The sequence below is a fragment of the Strigops habroptila genome, chromosome 11, assembly GCF_004027225.2.
Source record: "Strigops habroptila isolate Jane chromosome 11, bStrHab1.2.pri, whole genome shotgun sequence".
In the NCBI taxonomy this organism is placed as follows: domain Eukaryota; kingdom Metazoa; phylum Chordata; class Aves; order Psittaciformes; family Psittacidae; genus Strigops; species Strigops habroptila.
The window spans coordinates 1,463,652-1,485,782 of NC_046360.1; the positions used below are offsets into that span (position 1 = coordinate 1,463,652).

Below are 22,131 nucleotides of genomic sequence, written 5' to 3' on the forward strand. Positions count from 1 at the left end.
CCTTACAATCCTAAATCTAAGATGCACAGAGGAGGACAAGCTCTCGCTGACCTGGATGAGATAGGCGTACTTCTGGGGGTTGCGCTCCAGCCCAAGCCAGCAAAGAAGATCCTTGTCTGCACCCTCTAATAACTGGTAGAAAATATGGAAATTCCTTTCTCCGTGGTTTTGATGGACGACTCTGGATTTCTCAATTAAGTAACTGAGGATGTGCCCTCCTACTGGGGCTCCCTGGCAGGACAAAGCAGCCAGATCAACACCAGAAGATATAAATTATACCAATTATAACATCATTGTGACAGCTGTTCCTTTGCACCCAGAAACAAGCAGCAGCATCAGGAACAGCATGTTTCTTATCTGCCATCTTTTGTTTAAGAGTTAGCATCCAACAGCAGTACAGGCTGTTTCTAAAGAGTTTGCTGTCCTTCCAGTGCAGCTCGTGCTTTACAACAACCTGCGTTAGCTTTCCACAGAGCACTGGCAGCTTTGCCAGTAACGTAGGAAGCTTTCAGGATGTATAAGTAGTCACCTCACTTGAAAAATGCAAGGCCTGTAAAACTAGGGTCAGAAATCTGCAGCTTAATTCTTAATAAATCCTGTGCTGCCTGGTGAGCATCCAAGAAATTCACTGATCCAGCTTGTTCTAATAGCTAGTCCATTAAGTTTGTTCTCACCTTAAAATCAAATTGGATATCCATGTATTTCCCAAATCTACTCGAGTTGTCATTACGCAGAGTTTTTGCGTTTCCAAAAGCCTGGGGATGAACACATACATCAAGTCACTTCTCATCTCACTGAGAGCCTGACCCCCATGACAAGGCAAAGTTCCAGTAACAAAGGTTTGCTGCATCAGCTGAGTTCTGCTACTGACTTTAGTGGGACTAAAGAAATACAAACTAATGCATTTCCCTGGCTTTAATGCAGAATTCAGCTAAACAAATTATTGTTATTCTTTCTTACAACATCAACTCTTCTGCATTTTGTCCCTTTATTCAGTTTTACCTCAAGAACAGGGTTGGAAAGTAGCAGACGATCACGGACAATCTGCAGCTGCTCCGTAGTTGGGCAGGTAACTGCATAATACTGCAAGATCTTCTTGGATGCTTCTGTTTTCCCAGCCCCACTCTCCCCAGAGATGAGGATGAAATGGTTGTTGTACTCGTTGCACATCACCCGGTAGGCATTGTCAGCTATGGCATATCTGAACAAGGATCACAAGCAGCATTCAGGGGAGAAGCAGCCGTTAGAGATGGCAACAGGAGGCAGTGTCAGAGGTTTTTCAGCAGTACTTACTCCTTGTCTAACATTATCAGTATTGGACATGATGGGAAAGCAGAGCTTAAAACGTGAGTCTGACTCAAGGTCTCATAGTAAAACCCAGTATATAGGGCCTGTTCTTTTCCTACGGTTGCTGTAGGACTTACACATGCTGCATGTATTCCTGCTGAATTCCAGTAAAGGGAAGATCTCAACTTCTGCTGATAGAGGCAGACCACATGCAATGAGGAGGTTTAGTCTCTCCCTAGTCAGTGTGGATACACATCTTTGTTGCTTGTACACAAGTGTTACAGAGAAAGCCCAATTCATTCATACAAACTGAAATCCTAAGGGATCTACTTACAGATGTGGTGGCAGTTCAAAAAAGTTTACCCCTCGATAAAGCTGCATCTGTGTCACTGTGTAGATATCCAGCTCTTTGTAAGGGTTTACAGACACAAGGAGAGAACCAATGTATGTCTGCGGGGAGAAAGAATGCATACGGGTAGAAAACCTGTCCCATCACTGGAATAATAGCTCCCAAAAGAGGAGTCAAATAAATGCTGTAAGCCAATGTATAACCTTGGGGCTGCGGAAAAAATGGACACTGCTACAAAGCCTCCTTAGTTTGACTGTGAAATACTCAGCACTTCTCAGACAAGTCAGACTCCACGTTCAGTGCTGCCTTGCCTTCAAAAGATAATGTTTCACTTTTCCATTCCCTTACTATTTATTGCATAGCATTTGAAACTTTGTAAGGCAACTCAGAGCAAGCTGAGACTATTATTTTCATGAGCTTAAAGCAGACAAAGTCCTACTGGGTGAATACCCTGCTAGGAACTACTAACATCTAGTGAGGTTTATTGTTACCTGCTCTCCCTAGGTCAGAGTAGCAAGGCCACACCTAGAACCATTTCACCTGCCACAGGCTACATGAATCCACACACCAGCACTTACATAGATGAGGTTCTCCTGGTAGCGCTTGCGAAGGTTGTTCAGGAAAGCTGCCTCACTGGTGTGGGAGTCCAGCAGCACAAAGTCCTGCACCCCGACTCTGTCCCGGGCTATCAGAGCCCCTTCCATGTTTGCATCAGTGTTATCTTCCACTTCTTCTTTCTACAACAAAGATGGATGATGCAGGATTAGGACCTTTGGGGGAAAAGGGTTAATCCTACAATACTACTCTGCACAAGACTGCTTCATTATTCCCAGTGCCTTCCATGAGCGGAGGGAAGACAACTTTCAGGGCTGGGCAGCAGATGTCCCCACACACCAGCAAGAGAACTGGGCATGTCACAAAGCCACTCAAAGTAGTGAAACAACGATTTGGAGATAGAGGTAAACCTTTACCAGCCTTTCCCCAAAGCCTGAAAGCTGCAAAATGGATGGCAGTGACAAAACACAGTTCTTTTGCACGCTCCACTTGTGAGTCTTTGTCGTGGAAGTTGACTTTATACTGAAGATACTCACTGCTGAGGATGAAGCTCTTGTTTCCCAGGCTGTAAGAGTAAATGGTATGCTTTTTATTTAATTAAATCAAGCTGATATATTGTTTATCTATTTGCTAGCATGAAGCTTCTTTATACAAGAGTAATAAGTGTGCCTGAAGTGGGTTTTTTTCAGGGTTTGTTCTTTAAAGACACCAGGATTACACAGTTCAGAGAGAGATTCCTACCCTAACACATAAAATACTTCCCTCATGACAGAAATTGAGCTAATAGAGTTTGAGCAGCTCACCTTTTAGGGTACCTGCCCTTTGCAAATTAGGGGAGAGAAGCTGGCTGAGCAGCCATCAGCTAACACCACACTGCAGCCCCTCACAGTGGGAAATGTCTCTGCTAGGCTTCGGCAAACCCAGGCTCCAGAGGCAGGCTTTTGGGATGCACGTGCCTAGCAGTGGTGGAAGCTGACAGCACTGTGGACACTAAGGCTTGGTGGATTTAGAAGCAGGGTTTCACTAAAACAAAGAGCAAAGGACCCAACACACAATATTCTTTATGGGGGAAGTTCAGAGGGTCAGCTTTTACACAGGAATTTTAATGTTAGTCTCATTTTTAGTACAGCTTGTTCTTAATATTCATCCAAAAACCAAAAACTTCTAATTGAGGGTGGCCTAAGGCAGTACAGAACTCAAACCATACCACGACCTGAACTATTCCTCCCCCCCCTCATAAGTTGATACTCATTTTTCCCACTCTGATTTGGTCATAGCCCAGTGGCTGCCTGAGGTTAGAGTTTGTTTTACTAGACAGACAGGCTAGAAACAACTAGAGATGGATGTGCCCTTCTGAGAAAGCACTCAGGACAAGCTGGACAAGAGACTTCTACCTGCTCACCAAGCCGGGAAGAGTGAAAGCATAAGCCTGAAAGCACAGTGACCATCTACCTGATCAGGTTTCCTTAACCCAGTTCTCTCACTCGTATGTTAATTGGTAAGTGACACTGTTCCCATCAGACAAAAATCCCAAACTCTTTTCCGGGCTACTTTGTGCTCAGATTTTGCCACTATTTTGCTGTTGCTGAGCTCAGGAGATGTTCTTACAGTGGCATTTACAGCCCTGTCCCCCTCCCTGTTTCTGGGGCTTTACTAGAAGTTTTGGGCTCACCTGGTGTCACCATCAGCAAGAGATACCCCCTGGACTCACCAATGCACATTACCCCAGCAAGGTGCTGCTCTTGGTAAAGGATTATTTTCCTTCCCTCATCACTGAGGAGTCAGGAGCTTTCTTTCCTGCCTACTGAGATGCAAGCACTAGGAGGAACCCTCTCCCTCACTACAATGAGAGCTTCTTTTCCCACAGGGATTTGTCTGTCAGCACTGAAACTACAAGGAACTATGTCAGATCACAACACAAATCATGAGATGTGCAGCTCTGGAAAAGAGTCAGGACCAACAGGCCAGTTCCTTTGGCAAAGTTTGTACCAAACAAGACCTGGCAAGAAACACTTATAAAGGAGCTTTTTTTAAAAAGAAACAATTCTACAAAATTACTACTTATCTTCAGCAGAGGCTCAGAGCTTCAGTTTCCAACAGGCTCTGAAGTTAATTGTTGATGTTTCTTTGGTTTAACGCCATAGAACAGAAGAGATTAATGAACAGGGGAAGAGGAGGATCAGCTTGATGCCACTGCTGGTCTGGAGGCACTAGAAAACCCCAACCCAACCCATGCCACGCATGCAAACACAAAGGGTTGACAGCCTCGGGCGGGCACAGTCACACCCAGTGCATCTTTCAAGCACCCTGACCTGCAGCAAACTGCCCTGCAAGCACCCAAGTCCAGGTTTAGTGGAGCCACACATAACGCCCCCAATCCCCAGCACAACAGCAGAAACTCTTCCCAGAGATCCTCCACCCCACACCCCAAACCACCCCAACCTGCAGAGATGCTGCGTTTCCTTACCACCACCCTACAAAAGCAGACGTGTTTCTAGCTCACCCGTGCCTCCCGCTTTGCCCAGCCACAGCATGTCACCTCCTGTCATCGCCTTCTCCACCCCACGCTTCTTCCAGCCGGCGGGGCTGAAGCTCTGGCCCGCTGACACCTCGGATCATGTGTCGGGCTGTTTGCTGCTCCCTCCCTGGGAAGAGATGCCAGCATCCTCCTGGCCCAATGAATTATCTAACACGCTGTCAGCACTCGAGCTGCGATGAGGTTTATGCTGGCAGCACCGCATGATGAGACTGTAAGATCTCACCAAAAGACCCAAGTCTGAGCCTGAAGACGAAGTGATGGGCTCCAACCTTTCCGATGGGTAACTGGAGCAAATCCAGGCATAAAATACATCACCCTGAAGAGGCTCCTCGCCCTTGCCCGCAGCTCCCGGCTTGGCTCCCCCACTAGAGGTCACTGCAAAACTCATTTTAAATCTGCAGCTTGGAATTTCCATGGATTATCCCTTTCTTCACGTGAAACGGACCGCTTTTCCCCCAAAAAAAGATTTCTCAGGTTGGACTCTGATTGCCGACGACTCCCACACGACGCCAGCTCTCTCCCCCCTCTGCCCAACTGCCAAAGACAACAACAACCCAGTCATTGAGGAAGACAGGAACCCAGTCGGGCAAAGGCATTTCTGATTTATCCTCAGCTAGTAAATACTCATTATGAATAAGAACATTCAAAACTTAAAATAAACCCCTCAATAATGTATATTTCCAGAAAGAAGTGGGATGAAAAACCTATTTAACAGTTTACTTAGAATCATAGCATCACAGCCTGGTTTGTGTTGGAAGGGACCTTAAAGCTCATCCAGCTCCAACCCCCTGCCACGGGCAGGGACACCTTCCACTAGAGCAGGTTGCTCCAAGCCCCTGTGTCCAACCTGGCCTTGAACACTGCAGGGATGGGGCATCCATTCAGAACCATCCATTTCCCAAAATAATCACTTTTTGGGAATGGAAAGATAACTTTTACCAACAACAGCACACTCATGTTACGATCTCTTGTACAAAAGCTTCCCATTCCCACCTCCTCCAAAACTCAGAGCCTTATCTAACACTGGGCACTGTGATCCTAGAGCACAGTTCAGCTGATTTGTTCAGCTGTCTCCAGCCAGCATCCCAGGAAATCCAGTGTGATACCAAACTTTTATGACCTTTTTCGTCTCTTCTTCTGTTGCTTCACCCCTCAAACTTAAGCAAATAAGACTCCTGCCACAGGAAGGGAGCGCAGTGAGCAGACATCTCTGGAGCCATCTGATTTATAATAGCTAGGAGAGCCCCAGGCTTGCTCAGGACAGATGGGTTTGGAGCAACACTGCTAATACAGATTCCTTTGGAAACATCAGAGCTCTGTTTTGGAAATATTCCTTTAGTGCAAGAGGCAGCTCCCTGACCCAGCCCTGCTCCCTTGTGCGCAACAGGAATTTGCTCATTAAGAGTCCTGAAAACTGGATGGCAGCACTGTGAGGACTGCAACAAGGGAAGCCCTTGGGCTCTGCTCCACCTTCCTTCGCCCAAAGCTCTCAAGAGAAGTTGGCCAAAAAGGCAGTGACAGTGCTCAACCATAAAGAGTGGTAAAGAAAGATGTTCTGCAAGAGCCTGCTCGGCCAGGTCAGCAGGAGAGCACGGACAGGTCCCAGCAATCACATCCCTTCAACACTGCAGCCACCTCAAGGCCAAGGTTAGAGCATGCCATAGGGCTGCTGGAAGGGGCTACAGGCAGCTGCCTGCATGGTGCCTGGTTCAGGAGGAGGCAGAACCCCATCCCTCCATCCCCAAAAGGAATTCACACCCAAGAGGTATTGCTTGGCAATAGGACTTGTAGCCCAAGAATAAGTGAGCCCAGGGCAATAGGGAAATACTTTGCTCCTACTCTGGAAACCTTGGTGTGGTTCCTAAGACTTAATGTGTTCAGTGTAATCTTCAGATAAATCAGAACTACACAAAATGGATTAAAACAGACCATATCTCCTCCAAGTGACCAAGTTATGGTCATCCCATTGCAGCAAAGCCAACAAGAAACCGAGATAGGTTTTAGGTACTCCAATGAGACTGGCCCCTGTATCTCCAGGAACCTCTTTCACATTTATGATGAAACTAAAATGCTATACACTGACCATGCTTGGAAATGCAGCAGCACCGTGGAAAAGGGACATCTTGGGTCTGTAACGAGGAACTTGGGCCATCTTGCACAACTGTACACACTTTTCAAGGCAAGAAAATTCATAAATACAATTATACTGCGGAAAAATTTACACATTGTAACCTAATTTCTTTTCAAAAGAGTACAGAATAAGAGGGTTTTAAGGTTAATCAACAGCCTAGGGAAATGCCAACAGTTCTTAAGGCCTCTTGTCTGTCTCCAGGGCATAGTCTGCTATAGACTTGTTAAAGGGTGACTGTCTGTCTTTCTCAATAGAGGAGAGGTCGAGGTGAACCACTTCACTTTCATAAATCAAAAGAAAGAAAAAAAAGTGAGAAAATCTCCAGAGTTCAAACATTTCTTTAAAGCCCAAACTTTAAATACTAAATGGGCTTCATGGCTGCCATTTTGAAAAACATTAGTTTGCCAAAGGACCCTTTTGATTTCTATTTGAAATGCGAGCGCTCACAGATAATCCATTGAGAATCAAACCCCCACAAAAGGCTTCCTGAAACAATCGCGGCGCTGGTGAAGGACAACATTTTTGTGCCCAAAATAAAACATTTTAATGCGCTACAATCCATTACACATATATTCCTCCATTTCCTTTCAGTAATTATTCATTAGAAAACATTTAACGTCACTGCAGATTTCACACTGGGCAGTCTGCACACAAAGGAGAAGAGTTGGCCCATTTATAAGGGGCTGAGGCCGCCTTTTCTCATCCGAGAAACTCCGAGGCGGGGGGGGGCTGCCGGACACAACGGGCAGGCTAAATTGTGCGGTTAACGGTCAAAGCCCCCCTGCCTACTCTGACACTCATTTAAAGATGACGGGGAACAATAGAGATTTGTTCTTAGCAACTCTTTCTTGTTACGCAGGGTCTACCCGGGCTGCGCCGCGCGGGCCGAGGCACGGAACCGGTGCTGAGGCGCGGTTCCACCTGCCACCGCTCAGCTCCTCTGCCCCCCTTCGCCTGGCCCCACTTTAACACAATGAGACAGGTAAAGAATATCGTTAAAGAGAGTCCCATTCAGCACGTCAGCTCTAATAAAACAATCGCCTGTCAGGTTAATACGAGCAGCTCGCATTTGGGGTTAGCGCCTGTAAGCTTGCTCTTCTGGACCAGGTTAGGAGAAAATAGCCCTTCTCACCCCAGAAGTCCCAGTTCACACCAGTGCCCCCAGGTTACAGCACTGCCAGCAGGCACCGATGCATTCGGGCGCCTGACCCAAAGCATAAAACACTTCTTTATAACCTTTTACTTGACATAACTGCTAGGAAAGCTCCTTTTGCTTCATCACTCCTTGTGCACTGAGCAGAGCCGCTGCACAGAACACTGCTTTTGCCCCCACACCCCAGCTACACTATCCGAGTGCAGGAAAGCAACAACAATCAAACCTCACATGGGAAATTTAAGACCTTACAAAACCTAGCTACAAACCCCGTCAGGCCAGAACACAGACACTTCACTCTCTTGCATTCTCTGTTGTTGCTTTTTAGATATAAATGCCAGAGCTTGCTTCTGACACACTCAGATTTACCACTGCTGCTGGAGCAGAGGCAGTTCCTTCATGAATCCTGAATCCTGATTAACTGCAGAACAGGACATCTTATTCAAAAGCATAAATTGCTGATAAGCTCCATAGTGTATCCCCTAGCTAACAGAGCATAGGATTCCCAGCTGGAAAGCTAACATTCAGAGTTAAAGCTTCTGGAAGTAAGGGAGAGCAGATGTATTCAACGCCTAGGAAAGAGAAGGACAGTCCTTGGCTATCTGACTGTATATTACTGAGAGAACAGCATTAAACAAGCATAAGCTCATATATTGTGATTTTCACAATCACAAATCTTCATTCTTAAGCTGTAATTCCAAAATAGGAAAACCTCATGACCCCCCAGTGCAGCACTGTTTTACGGAAACACAAGTGTAAACACCATGATGGCATATTGAGGTCTTTGAGACAGTCAGAAGAGAAAACTAGAGGAAAATTGGACCCAAACACACACTTCTGGGCACAGCAAGAAGGCCCTAGATGAAGTAAGTATTGGTATCACACCTCCCATGGAAGCACTGCACTGCAAACCCCGACGATAAAATCCTTTGGGCATCAGAAAGCAAAAAGAAGCTGGCCTGTGCAATCACTCCTCTTGAAGGAGGTGACAAGTCAGCATCAAAACTGGGAGAAGATGAGATGAGTGATTTGCAGGACAACAAACTGCTGTCCAAAACAAGACTACAACTCAGATTCCCATAGAAAAGCCAGTCTTTATCTCTGCACAAGAGCCCCCCCTCCAAAAACATTAGGGGCTGCTTGGTAACAACTTCAAACCAGTAACTTGCAGAGGCTGCAATACAAGGTCTAATTCACATGAATTACAGCAAAGGTCACCCAAATGCTCACGTTGATTTAGAACGTGCGCTTGCTCTGGGCCTGGTTTGTCAGGCTTGAAGCAGCCGCCGATGCCAAGGCTGCAGTTTTGCACACAGGAGCTCAGAGGGTGCACCCGAGGAGCCTGCAAGCACAGGCTCATTACGTTACCTGGTGTAAATTTACTGGCAGTGTAGTATTTTACCAGAGCTGGCAGCCACAGAAACCAGGAACGTTCTTGGGAGTAAATAGCAAACCTCCTTCAAACCGATCCAGAAGACATCTTTATTAGACCTTCCTTGGTTTAGTTTTCCTGGACCCCCTCGCAAACAAAGCACTTTGCTAACAAGCATTTCTAGTCAAGCATGAAGACATTAGCAATAGGACATTTAAATCTTTCAGGTAGAAAGGGTCTGGTCATGGTACCTGTGAGGAACTTGTCACTGCCTGCAGCTCCAAAACCAAGCGAGGGAAAAGGCGAGCACTCTGTGATGACTAGATACAGCAATGGGGACAGAAGAAGGAAAAGGAGCAGCACAGTGATCCCTCTTAGAGCATCTAAGTTCTTTTGACTCCATAGCAAGGGCAAAAGGGGGTGGTGGGGACCTCCAGCACTCTGTGTGCAGCAGGACTCAGCCATCACAGTCAAAGACAGTTAATCTGGTTTTGGTTTTTAACTAAAGATCAAGGCTCCCCAAGCAGTCACGTACAACCACCAGGCACTCTGGTGTGCGTGTTGCAAGCCCCTTCTCCACTGATCAGACAAAAATCCCCCTCTCTTCTCCAAGCAAGTGAAGTCAGCTCCTTCCCTCCTCCTTGGTCACACCATCCTCCCCAGAACACCCCAGAAACTGTTCTATCTCTATTCCTTTGAGAGGGAAGGAAACCAGTGCTGCCCACACAGAGCAGAGAAGATCAGGTCCCAGTTTAACAAGTTATCCATCCTCATTTAGCCAGAAATTCTCATTTTAAAGCACACGTTAGCAGAAAACTTCACAAAGAGCTCTGAACTTACCCCCACTTCTTCCATATTGCTACAAAAAGGCAGCCTGAGGCAAGCCAAGCAGGAGAGAGAAAAACAAATCCCTGAAACACAAACCTACCCACTCAGTGTATGATCCATCACCAGGCAGAGGTGACTCAGCTCTTTGCCCTTACAGCTAAAAGGCTACAGCACAGCTGAGGCAGGGAAACTTAATCATCTGAAACAGGGAAAACCTGTTAAAATAGGCAAAATGGGTAAGTGCAGAGGTATGTGTTAAAGGAGCAACAAAACATTAACCGCTTCTTAGACTTCACCCTTAACAAGATGACCAGGTAATGCTACTTTGGGGTTTTGGAAAGGAGAAATGCAGGTCCCAGCTGGTTTTTCCTGGGAGGATGAATAACGAAGGAGCAGGTTTAACGTCAGTAGGGGCAAAGCAGCAGCATGGGGTTATCTGGCAGGAGCAAAGGAGTTTGGGTTTTATTTTTGCCTGACAACTGTAATTTATGTCAAATATCTGTTTCATCAGGTAACAGTGGGGAGGAAAACTTCCACAGCAAAGTTGCAAAAGCCCCCAGCTGCTAACAGCTGTTACAGAGCCTGGATCTGTCAAATATATACTAAAAGGGGAAGATAAGAATTAATTATTTTTTTAATTGGATAAAATGATTCCTCCTCAGGGAAAACAAAAAGTCTTTTCAAACATTCTGCAATTATTATTTAAAGGAAATCCCTCATTCCTGTATCAGTTTAAAGCTTCATTGGCATGGTACCTGTCACATCCCATGGACTCTATTACATCAGTGCTGAGGTTTGGGTCTCTGAATGGGAGGCTCCATTGCCTCTGCTTTCAGCCAGACCATGCACCATTGAGTAGCAACAAGGACAATCACATGCAGAGTAAAAAACCCTTTAGTGTTGCAATAAGCAAAACTCAAATTGATGTAAGAGCATCACTGCACAGCCAGACCCCCACATCACCTCCACGTTCAGCAGCCAGCACTTCAACCCACCAAATAGATCTCTTTATCCCCCTCTCTGCTACTACGACACATTGAAGCAAACCCACTGTTACCTCCTTTCACTCCGTGCTATCGCCAGACATAAGATCTGGAAGGAATTAATTATGGCTAATTGAAACTGAAATCCTCCCTTGCCTTTGGTCACTGTATTTCTCTGACTCAGGATATGCAGCTCAGATGCTGTTACTTTCTGCCTCTGTCACCTTCTGTTGGGGAATAATTTCCTTACTTCTCCTTGGCTTCAGCATCAAGCTCCGTCATTTGGGCTTCACGGTGCCAGCTGCAGAGCTCTGCTCCGTGTCCACTGCTGCTCCCTCTGCTCCGTGCCGCCACCCGCAGCCGACCACCTTCGCTCCAGCTCCTCTCCACAGTGACTCGGTGACACTCCTTGCTTCAAGCCCCCCCCAGCCTCCCTCTGCTCCCATGCTGAGCTCTCTCCAGCCCAATCATTTGATGGAGCAGCTCTCCGTGACGCTTTTCATCCTCGGTTCCTCTGAAGACAACACCTTTGCTGCACAACTGACCTTCACGAAATGCATCGTGTGTGAACTCTATTCTTCTCCCAAACACAGACACCAATTTTCAGTGGGGAAGAGGAGAAAAGGAGGTGGAAAGGAAGCTTTTTTCTTCAGTGGCCTCAACCCACTGATGCTCAAGAACTAAATGGAGGATTAACCAAGTTAGTTATAACAAAGTAGATCACAAGAACTTCACCATGTCATTCATTTGCTTATGAGTCAGCTCTGGACCAAGAATCAGAGAATCAATTAGGTTGGAAAAGACCTTTCAGATGTCAAGATTATCTGGATGTCTGTCCTACAGAAACTGGCACCAGGTTTTGTGATGAGATTTGATGGAGATTGCTGGAGGCAGAGTGCCACACCAACACTGTGACCACTGTCTACACACGCCAGCTGCAGAACTTCCTAAGCACTTAGACTAAACTGGACTATTTAAGAGGACAGACTATGTTAGTGATGCAGTACTGCTACAGAGGTCTCTCAGAATTTTCCCTGGAAGTTTTGCTATGGGGAGAGAAAGTCATGAGCAGAGACCAAGAAACCCACACCCTAATGGCAAGAGCTGTTAGAAATCTTTGAGTTTTAATATCTTGCTGGAAAAAAAGAAGCTGGTTGGATCCTGGAATTCCGTCTGTCATCTCCTCTGTCAAGACTGCATTAGCATGCAAGTAAGGTGTCGCCCCAGTCACAGCTTCCAAGAAATGTCTTTGTTGAAGTCCACTAAACGAAATTAGCCAGCAGAGATGGCAAGTGAACATTTATGATACACAGGTACCGAGGATAAAAGTCGTTCTTCCCGCTGGAGGCCCCTTGTCCAAGCTAAACACAACACACACTTTTGCACCACGAAGTTCTTGAAATTATATTTGTGACTGAACTATATCCGCTGTGTGCTTTAGAAAAGTAATATTTCAAAGTCATTATACCATCATCTAGCCTATGGAAATGCACTACTCCAATATCTACTAATGCAGTTAATAGAAATGTCCTATGGAACTACACCTCCTGCTAGCTGCTAATGCATCTATCACCACAGCCACTAATAATGAAAGTTACCTGGGTATCCATCTTGAATGCTGTTAGAGTCAGCTCTTAACAATTATTCCAGCTAAACCATTCAAAAGGTGCTTTGAACTTGTTTAAGGTCCTTGGTGACACTGTGCAGCAGGCGAGGAGGCTACGTCCTCACCCGAATAAAGCACCATTAATAATTCACTGTGTGAGTCAGGGACTTTGTCCTGTGGTACCTGCATACACTTAGTGGCCACTTTTCCAAGATAAGAACTAGAAACTCTATCTTCTTTGAGATTACGTTGCAGGCACCAGGGATCTTTGATGAGTTGGTAGAAGCATTATATGTTAACTATAAACTACGGAAATAGGTGAGTGCATCCATCTGCTGCATCTGGCCCTGGAGTGAGCCGCATCCAGGCTGTGCCAGTGCCATAGACCGGGTGGTGGGTGCTCATCTGCTTGTGCAGAAACTGGAATGTCAGAGGCTGTAGGAGCTGACACGAGCTGGATGCTTCAAGGTTAATAATGTATATTCTCTAGGTTATAGTATCTCCCTTCCCAGGCTGAGGCTAAGACATGCTTAAAAATTAAAAGTGCAGATATCCTACAGAGGAGGAACAGATGCTAAGACAACACATGAATCTTTAATGTGATGCCAACTCACATACTGAATTTTACCAACTCTCCTGCATTGCTGCAACCTCCACATCCCTCCACCTCAGTGTGCGATGTGTTGTTCCCTCTGACAGGGCACAAGTGTGGGTACAGCCTTACCCTAAAGAAAACAGAATCTAAACAGTGTTGTAATGAACGAATACTCAACTCTCACATTCACATATTGTATTCTCCCTTTTTTTTCTCCAGGGTCCTGACGTGTTGTAACCAGATCTGAGGAGAGGCAGTCCTACCTCTGCTGGCACCCGCGCGGCACCGGCCTCGCGCTCAGTCCCACGCACATTAGCTGATGAAACACACACCTCGAGCTCCAAGTGATCTCCGGAGCTGCTTAAATAAAGACAGAGAAAACATTTATTAAATTCTTTCAAGATTTATCTAGCAATTCATTCCCCATTACGTATTGTGTGGTGCATCTAAAGTACATGTGCATATTTATACATGAAGCACAGCAAAGCAGAATGCAAAGCTATGCATAATGAAGTGTGAGGAGTACTCACATCCCAAAACTGAGCAGCAGCAAAGGTTCAGGCTAACAGTCCCACAGACTGACTTCTGTAGCTCCTGTATACACTTGCCTCATAGGGAATACTGATAAACACTGCAAAGCCACCCAGTTTAGATCTCAGGCACCTTCCAGGAAAAGGAGAGGAAAAATACTAATTAATATGACCCAGTACAATACATAGATGAAAACATCTAAATGTGTATCACTGACTTCAGGGCAGAAACACTGAGGAGAACTCATTAGTTGATGTATGACAAGCTATCAGAGTGGAGCTGAGTATGTCTCGGAGTGTTATAAGAGATGGAAAACCAAAGTGGGCTCACACCCAGCCTAACCCTCAGAAGTAAGTGTTGTATTGATCCCTCACAATCACTTATTTTGCTGACAGGAGCTTTTGTGCCCATCCTCATCCCAAAATCCCTGTCTTTTTATACAGACAGAGCAGTATGTTTCCAGTAACCTGGCCTGGGCTGTTTGATGGGCTATGGTGCTCTTACCTTGACCACCACCAAAAGCACTGTTACTCTTTCAGGCAGTTACAACCTTGAAGTTACCACCAGATAAAATACCCAGCAGATCTCCTCATGCCATCCACTCTAAGCCAGGAATGCAGGGTAGTTAAAAACAAGCCTGGAATTAAACGACAGAAGGAAATCATATTCTTTGCTGACAAATGCAAAATGACAATCAATTTTGTGCTTGGAGTCCAGGTGCTGTGATGGGCAAATACGTTCTTTGCAACTTAGGCTTGAGAATTGAACTCAGAATCCTGCTTTACTGGGTAAAACAGAGATGGGAATACTGCATTGCATTCCCACCTGCACAACAGAGCAGCCAGTTCATTGCTACAGACAGTTCATGGAGGTGTCTCACCCAGGAAATCATTGTAGTGTGTCCTGTTCTTCCCTGGCCATACTGCAAGCACAGCACTTGGGTACCTGGCCTGATTACAGAGGGAGTAGTTCAGTGGCTGGAAGCGGCTTCATGCCGCAGTACCTCTGTGCAGAGAGATCACCTTTAGCGATTATTTGTTTCAGGAGTTCAGATTCCTGCCTTCCTGTGACATGATGAATGACTTTTAAGTAACATAATATCTGGTTTCCTCCTCCTTCACACACCCATTTCATTGCCAGTTGTCTTCCGTGATCAGATCCGAAAGGATTGTTTGCAGTCAAAAGGGAAAGGGAAATTCTTTACCGTGTGTCCAGCCTCCTCTTGTTCATAGTTAATTGAATCCTTGCTGGTGTTATAATAGTTATCAATTATTCACCCCTGTACTCATTCATTCCAAACATCCCAAGTAATAACTAGGACTGCTCTACTGCTCTGCTAAAATCCCCAAACACTTTCATTTTCCTTTTTAATCTGTTCTCCACGTCACTGCAAGCTGGCTGGTGAATTATACAGGCCTGTCCTGTATATATTATTTAAAGAAGAAAGCAGGCTAGCAGCCAAGGTACAATAGTGGTGCTGTGTCAGAAGGTAGCATGGGGCAGATCCATCAGCTTAGGACCTGAGCCTCTCGCATCACTGCTGAGGCCGGTGATGGCTGAACAGCACTGAGAAAACACTCCTTTCCTTTCAACCCAGCAGCTCAGAGCCCTCTTTCAGCCCCAGTTTTAACATTTGAAAAGAGTATTTTTTGACTAGCTAAATTAAATCCTCGACATCTTTTGTTTATAACCCACATTCTTTCTCGAGCCAGTTGAGAGGAAACAAACAAAGCAGACAAAAAACACCCCAGAGGGAACAGGAGATAATTTGATCCTGGTAAAATACAGCGAAACCGCAAACTGCTCCCTGTGAGGCTCTCCAAACCACACCGCGTTTATGTGGTAGTACAGGCACCCAAGATCAAATGTTTCGAGATGTGAAGACTCTTCTGTCATTGTAAGATTAGAATACATGATTTGCACGTTGCATCTCAGCACGCTGAGCAGATGTGACACCTACACATGACTACTTGACAGAGCTGGGGCAGTCCCTCTTACAGCCAGCATGCTTTAAGCTTTAAAACCTGCTGAGAACAGACTGCTACAAACAGAAGCCTTTTTTGATTCAATTCTTCACTATCAATCCAGCATGGCCATGACAATACCTTACACAGCAACAAGATGTTGTTGTTCAAGCCATGGAATTGTGAACATATCTCATAGAAAAGTTCATTTTCACAACGCAAACCAGAAATCATGCAGATGTGACACATCCTTCTGAACGATTCACTGAGTGCCTCAGCTTCCTACCTGTGCCATGGGACTTGTTTTACATTTGAATTTTCGCTGGCATCACTCAGAATGGTATTTGGAACAGGAAAATCCACCCTCCCGTGGCCTGGGTCTCGTGGTCTTCTCATGGATTTGGCATTCTAGGAAAAAACCCAACAAACAGAAAATACCACATCTGGCAAAATGTTGTCTATAACTTTGTCATCATGCCATGCAACCCAATAAACCTTTGCTCTTCTCACTTACTTCTTTTAAAATGAATGTAACCTTCTGTTTGCACTTGAAATTAGGAGGAATTTCTTAGAACAAGGATGTAAAGTTTCACCCTGAGCTGGAAAGCATTCAGAAACGTACCAAGCAAGCAGTGCTGGGACTTGACTGGAGTGCTGGGGCATCCAGAAGTTAATTAGTACAACAAATATGGAAGTGATATTTTTGTCAACTTTGTTCTTCTGCTAACAATAGAGGGGTGACATGTAAAGCATTTTAGCCCTGTAGCTGAAAGGGGTCATTATGCTCCAGAGAAGGTGTCTGTCAGCCCTGGAAGCTCTCTGCTGGCTCCACAAGTCAGCCCAGGAGCAGCGGCTGTGCACGAGCAGAGGGGCTCAGCACACAGGACACAGCTTTGTGAGTGATGACAGAAACAAAATCAGGTGGCTTAAACAGTCCAGAAGATTTGATTTTCAATTCTATTCCAATAATAACTGGGAATGATAAATCCACTTATTATTATTTCATAAATGAATGTGTAATTTACCCATCTAGGGAGCCTATGTCTGCACAGAAAGAGGACTGACCGAGTCGGTCAGGATTTGTGACCCCTGGATGCAGCTCTCTGCTTGGCCACAAGCTTCTGGTGTGAATTTACCCAGAAAATGCTTATTGCATATAGGATAATGCCTTACAAAGCAAGCATGTGTATCAAAAACCTAGAAACCATCCTGCTTTCCAGGATCCAAGCCACTTAAGTTTACCTCATCTCAACCTTTCCACAGCATTGCTCTGTACCACATAAATACACCCTCAAAGCTTCAGCTCCACACCTGTAAAACACAACTAACAAGACTTCCCTCCTTTGCACAGTTGCTGTGAATATTCAGACATGAATCATTCTGCAGTGCCCATCTGCTAATGTGCAAGAGAGCCGTTAAAAATCCCAAGTGCAGATCCATGGTTTCTAGGGGCATGGAAAGCTGTAATAAATCTATTTCAATCTCACTTCTCATGCAGGTCACTAAATCTGTGCCTATAATATTAGGAGTGTGCTGGCTAACTGGCCACAAGCTATACAAAAGCCTTTTCTCTCCAAGTTCAATCAAAAGGACAACAGCATACGACAGACCCCTTGTATCTTTTGGTATTTTAGCCTGTCACAGCAGGGACCTCCTGCAGTGCTAGGAAAAGAGGGGTTTTCTGCTGGCCAAGCTAAAGCTAACAAAAATACCTAATGAGTAGAGGAGCTGAGAAGCTCATGCATTTAGCTATGTCTAAGGTAGCAAGTGCACATGGAATGTGGGCAGGAAAACTGAATTCCAGAGCTGCTATCAGATATCCCTTCAAGTGACTGCTTGGGCTGAAAAAACCCCACTATTTTTGTTAATTATTTTTGCTTCCATTAAAAATATGTGGGGAGGAAATGATATCATTCCTCCCCACCCCCATTTTCTCTCTAGAACAGGGGAAAGGAAATTCTGCCCTACAGCCTGAACACTGTCACTGACTCGTGTCCTGCAAGCTTCTGCTCTGGCACTTCCTTTCCTTTCCTTTCCTCCCTCTAGCACTGGTTTCTCCCCCTGCCAACCTCCATCCCTCTCACCATCTGTGGTGAGACTCAATGCTGCTGGTGTAACATGCTTCAGAAGAAACTTTAGAGGCAGCTAGGAGAAGCAAGGCATAACTGACTTTTGGTCTGGAAAGAATCCCACACACAGGCCAAGGAAAGCAGTTAGGAAGGTACATGACTACATAAACTCTGGGTAATCCTTGTTCTTTTTCCCCAGGACAACCCTAGCCTATAGGCTTGATGACATAATTTCTATGATTAAGTATCTGTTAATCAAACACACAATATATAATGACTGAGTGCAAGCTGTTGGAGCTCTCTGAGTTCCTGCCATTCCAAACAGAGGGACACTTGTCTTGGATTCCTACACACACATTGGTGAAAAACTGTCCAGTTTGATTATGTGTGTCACAGCTCATTAGAGAAGTGCTGTAGTTTATTTATTTGACCTTAAGCAAAGCTGCAGAGGGAGCTACAGCACACGCAGATATATTATAGGAAATGTTCTGTGAAAGAAGCTATCTGTTAACCTTACCTGTAAAGGGAAACTTGCATCTGAAAATCCAGGAATTAATCAGAGCCTTCTGTAAGTAGGAAACTTGGTTCCATGATCTTTAATCCAAAGAGAAGTATCATTGATGGATTTCCTGCTTCAGTAACTCTGGCAAAGCAAAAGAGTCAATAAAAACTGACTTAGTCTTGCAGCCCACTGCTCACTCACTGTGAGCACAGAGAATGATTTTACAAGCTCTTGTATGGCTGAAGACTATAGAGCAAGGGTGGTGAGATGGGCTCCTTCACTGGCATGGACTGGCCTGTCCTTCTCCATGACAATTCAGTGCATGATCATTTATAACAGAGCAACATGCACCTGTGTAACAGGATGCTTCAATTCCTTCTTTATTCAGGGGTGTCTTCACAGAAAAGCACCACCTGAGGGTGACAAGACAGAAGAAAGGCCAGATGCTCTGTTACAAAGCCCTGTTCAGGTATACAAAGGTATCTTCACTTTTAAGTTCTGAATAAAGCTTCCACTCAGGAACTTTGGGAAAACTTTCAGGAGTTTCTTCCATTTGCATGACTAGTGACTGCAAATCTGTTTAAAACTACTTAACCATTGCACATGAATCCATCTCAGACAGTCAGAGCTTATTAGAGAACAAGGAGTAGTTCATCACCACCTTATGCCTACATGCTGATTTGCACTGTAGAAGTGTATGTAGTGGCAAGGTTCCACAGGTGCACGGTCAGGTCACACTCTAATGAACGTACATGTCATCAGCAACAGGCACCTTTCAAATAATGCACAGCTCAAAGCAGTGAAACTATTTTAAAAGCAAAGCCTGGAACCAAAACCTGTTGTTTCATCAAACTTAGAATACAATTTGACTCTGTCATACCAACGTATATGAGCTATCTGCATTAAATTGTGTTTAATTTAACTCTAGAACTATAGGGCCCAATTAAAAATAATGAGGCCTGTCTCCAACTGTCAGCCTCAATTAGAGATAATGGGAACTGATAGCTCCTGGAATAGATTCATTTTTGTCTGATAGACGAACTGGGGCAGGGGTCTTGGCAGGGGTCATTGGAATAGACCTGCCAACAAAACATGGGTCATTCAAGCTTAAGGAGTCTTAAGGAACCTAGTTATTAAATAAGGAAGTAGGAAGTAAATCAAATCCAAAAGCACATGAATAACCCCAACAGATTCTTTTTGCTGTTACATACCCATATATTGCGATTCATCTGACCATTAAACTGCCCATTCTAAACCTACAAGATATAGAATGCACAAAGGTTAAACCTATTTGACAAAAGAAAAACTAGAGAAATAAGTGCCCAACTTCCTATTCCAGTGCCAATTTAGCAGGATCAATATTTTTCTTGGGTAATGCTCCAAAAATTGCTGAGCTTTCATTTTACACAAGTGTTATAAAAAATCATAGAGCGGTTGGAAAATAAACCCAGGATAATTTGAATGTGTTAAAAACCCTCTCTGTCTTGGTAGACATTACATATGATGAACAGATTAGTTCCTATTCAGCCTCAGCAATAAAAATAGGAAAAGATCTGTCATCTTTTGCTAAGCACTTTCAAGGCAAGTTGAGAAACGTGCCCGAGAGAAGCGAAACCATTAGTCCTTGAAGAACATGAATGGCTGACACGGCGCCTGACAACTTCCAGGCACTAGACAGTAGCTGTCATTTTAGATGAGTAATTCATCTTGAGCTGAGAGGGAGACGTGGAGCTCTGTTGACTGTTTATTCACTGGAATGACAGTCAGTGTGTGTGAGCACCCCTTGGACACTGCCTGGGACTGGGAACCTCTCCGAGGCAAAGCTTTCCTGCGCGTCCATTGTCAGCAGCAGTGAGTGCAGCTCACGTTGGGCGCTGCTGACACGCCGGGCCTGGGCTCGCCTTTTGTTTCCCTGTGAAGACGCTTTTTTAGTCTAATGATATCTTTCTCAGTGCCTAACGATGCTCCTGCAACGTGCTGTCAACGGCACTTTATCCTCTGCCCCCTCCCCCTTACACCTACAGTCATGCTTTGCATTCTAAGTCTGTTCTGTGTGACTCTTGAGGAAAGACAGAACAAAGTGGAGCATTTGAGCTTCTCCCCAGTGTGACTCTGAAGGAATGTGCAAAGTTATAATCTGACCTGTTATTTTTCTTCATACTTCCCTCCTTGTACACTAAGAACCTCACGAGAAGACTCTATGGCCACATTAGAACAACACAAACGTGTCTTTGCTAAAGTACAACGTAGGGTTACCGGCAATACAAAGGACCAGTGTTACTCCCTTCCTCCAGTGTCTTCTCCTGGTTGAAAGCACTGAAAGGCAGTCACCCCTGGCTCTGGGGGACAACCTGCCTGACTTGACCCATACATCTGTTTATGACTCAATGGCTATACTTAGATGGGGATGAACCTAGGCAGGAAGATCTTTGGAGCCCGAGCCATGACTATTTCTGCATGCTCAGAAGAACTGGGCATAGATTTCAATCACAATCCTTAGTTTTCAAAAAACTAATATAAAAATGCCTGCATTTCCTCTAGTTTGAAGTATATCCAGCTCATGGCATGCAGGTTCTTAAAGGGTTCAGAACCGGGATGCCTGACTTTCTTCAGCAGGTGCATCCCCTGAATCAATTCCTATTGCTCCACAGAATGCCCTCAATTTGGAATAAAAATGAGATGTTGCTATCACTTAGATGTGAAGACTGTCACCACTAGAACAAGCAGACGTTTATCTGACACTGCCACTTGAAGGGAGTTCAAGATACAAAGAAACTCAGCAGGCAGCCCATGAATTCCGCCCAGCCTCATCTTAGGAAAAAGGAACAGAACCTTATGGAAGGAAGAGAAAGAGACACATAATTCATCTGGAAGATAGCAGAGGTTTTCTTTTTTCCTGTTGAGTGGCTCTAGGTTTGACCAGGCTGTACTGGAGCCCTCCCCATTCAGACAGTCACCTATGTACTGTAGCAGAAACTGCCAAACAAGTGGTTTATTCTCCTGTGACAGTAACCCAGGAAACAAATCTATGATGACACTGTTACATGCATTCGTGAACTTAGTGGCCTTGTAGGTCACTGGACAAATCTCTCCAAACTGAACTGTTGACAGTTCTTCGCAGGGTTCCCCACAGGAAACTGAAGGTTAATTGACCATTCTTTCAAACCATGAAATGCTTTTGAAAATGTTAGTTTTAAGTCTCGTAAGCTAAAATCTGATGAAACAGCGTGTCTGTACCATGGTGTCTTCCAATTACTGAAACGAAGAATTCTGCTCAGGGAAGGTGCAGAAAGGGTTTAATTGGACTTGTGTGTCATGGAAACATGAAGCACCCCTCATCTAAATTGTCATATTGTTTAGAGCAGAGATGCTGAGGTAGCAGGATACCTGCTAGAGCAGCTCTACATCCAACTGACTAATTCTTGATTATGTTAATTTGATGATGGCCTTATTTAGAGAAGAGATCTTAACTTTTCAGTCTTAGATCCTTAGAAAACTATGTGCATGTTATCTTCACACATGTGGAGAGTCTCACTGACTTGAAAAGAATTATCCCAGTGTTGGTTTCTGCAGGATGCTTCCACCTGTAAAGTTACAGCTATGCAAATACTCACACACCCAGAACCAGGAACCCAGCAAACACTCAGTGTTCTTGAACGACTGGCAG

The 22,131-nt window shown here is 44.9% G+C and overlaps 1 protein-coding gene across 1 annotated transcript in view; it reads right to left on the minus strand.

The window, feature by feature from the left end:
• Positions 1 to 13,737, minus strand: part of MYO1H (myosin IH) — a 28,872-nt gene extending 15,135 nt beyond the window's left edge. Inside the window, exons 1-6 of the mRNA XM_030501914.1 lie at positions 13,662 to 13,737; positions 2,215 to 2,373; positions 1,622 to 1,737; positions 1,003 to 1,201; positions 675 to 755; positions 52 to 231 (exon numbers count right to left, since the gene is read on the minus strand). Coding sequence (XP_030357774.1) covers positions 52 to 231; positions 675 to 755; positions 1,003 to 1,201; positions 1,622 to 1,737; positions 2,215 to 2,340 — 702 coding nt within the window. The 5' untranslated portion in view covers positions 2,341 to 2,373; positions 13,662 to 13,737. The remainder of the gene's footprint in view (positions 1 to 51; positions 232 to 674; positions 756 to 1,002; positions 1,202 to 1,621; positions 1,738 to 2,214; positions 2,374 to 13,661) is intronic.
• Positions 13,738 to 22,131: the final 8,394 nt, after the last annotated feature.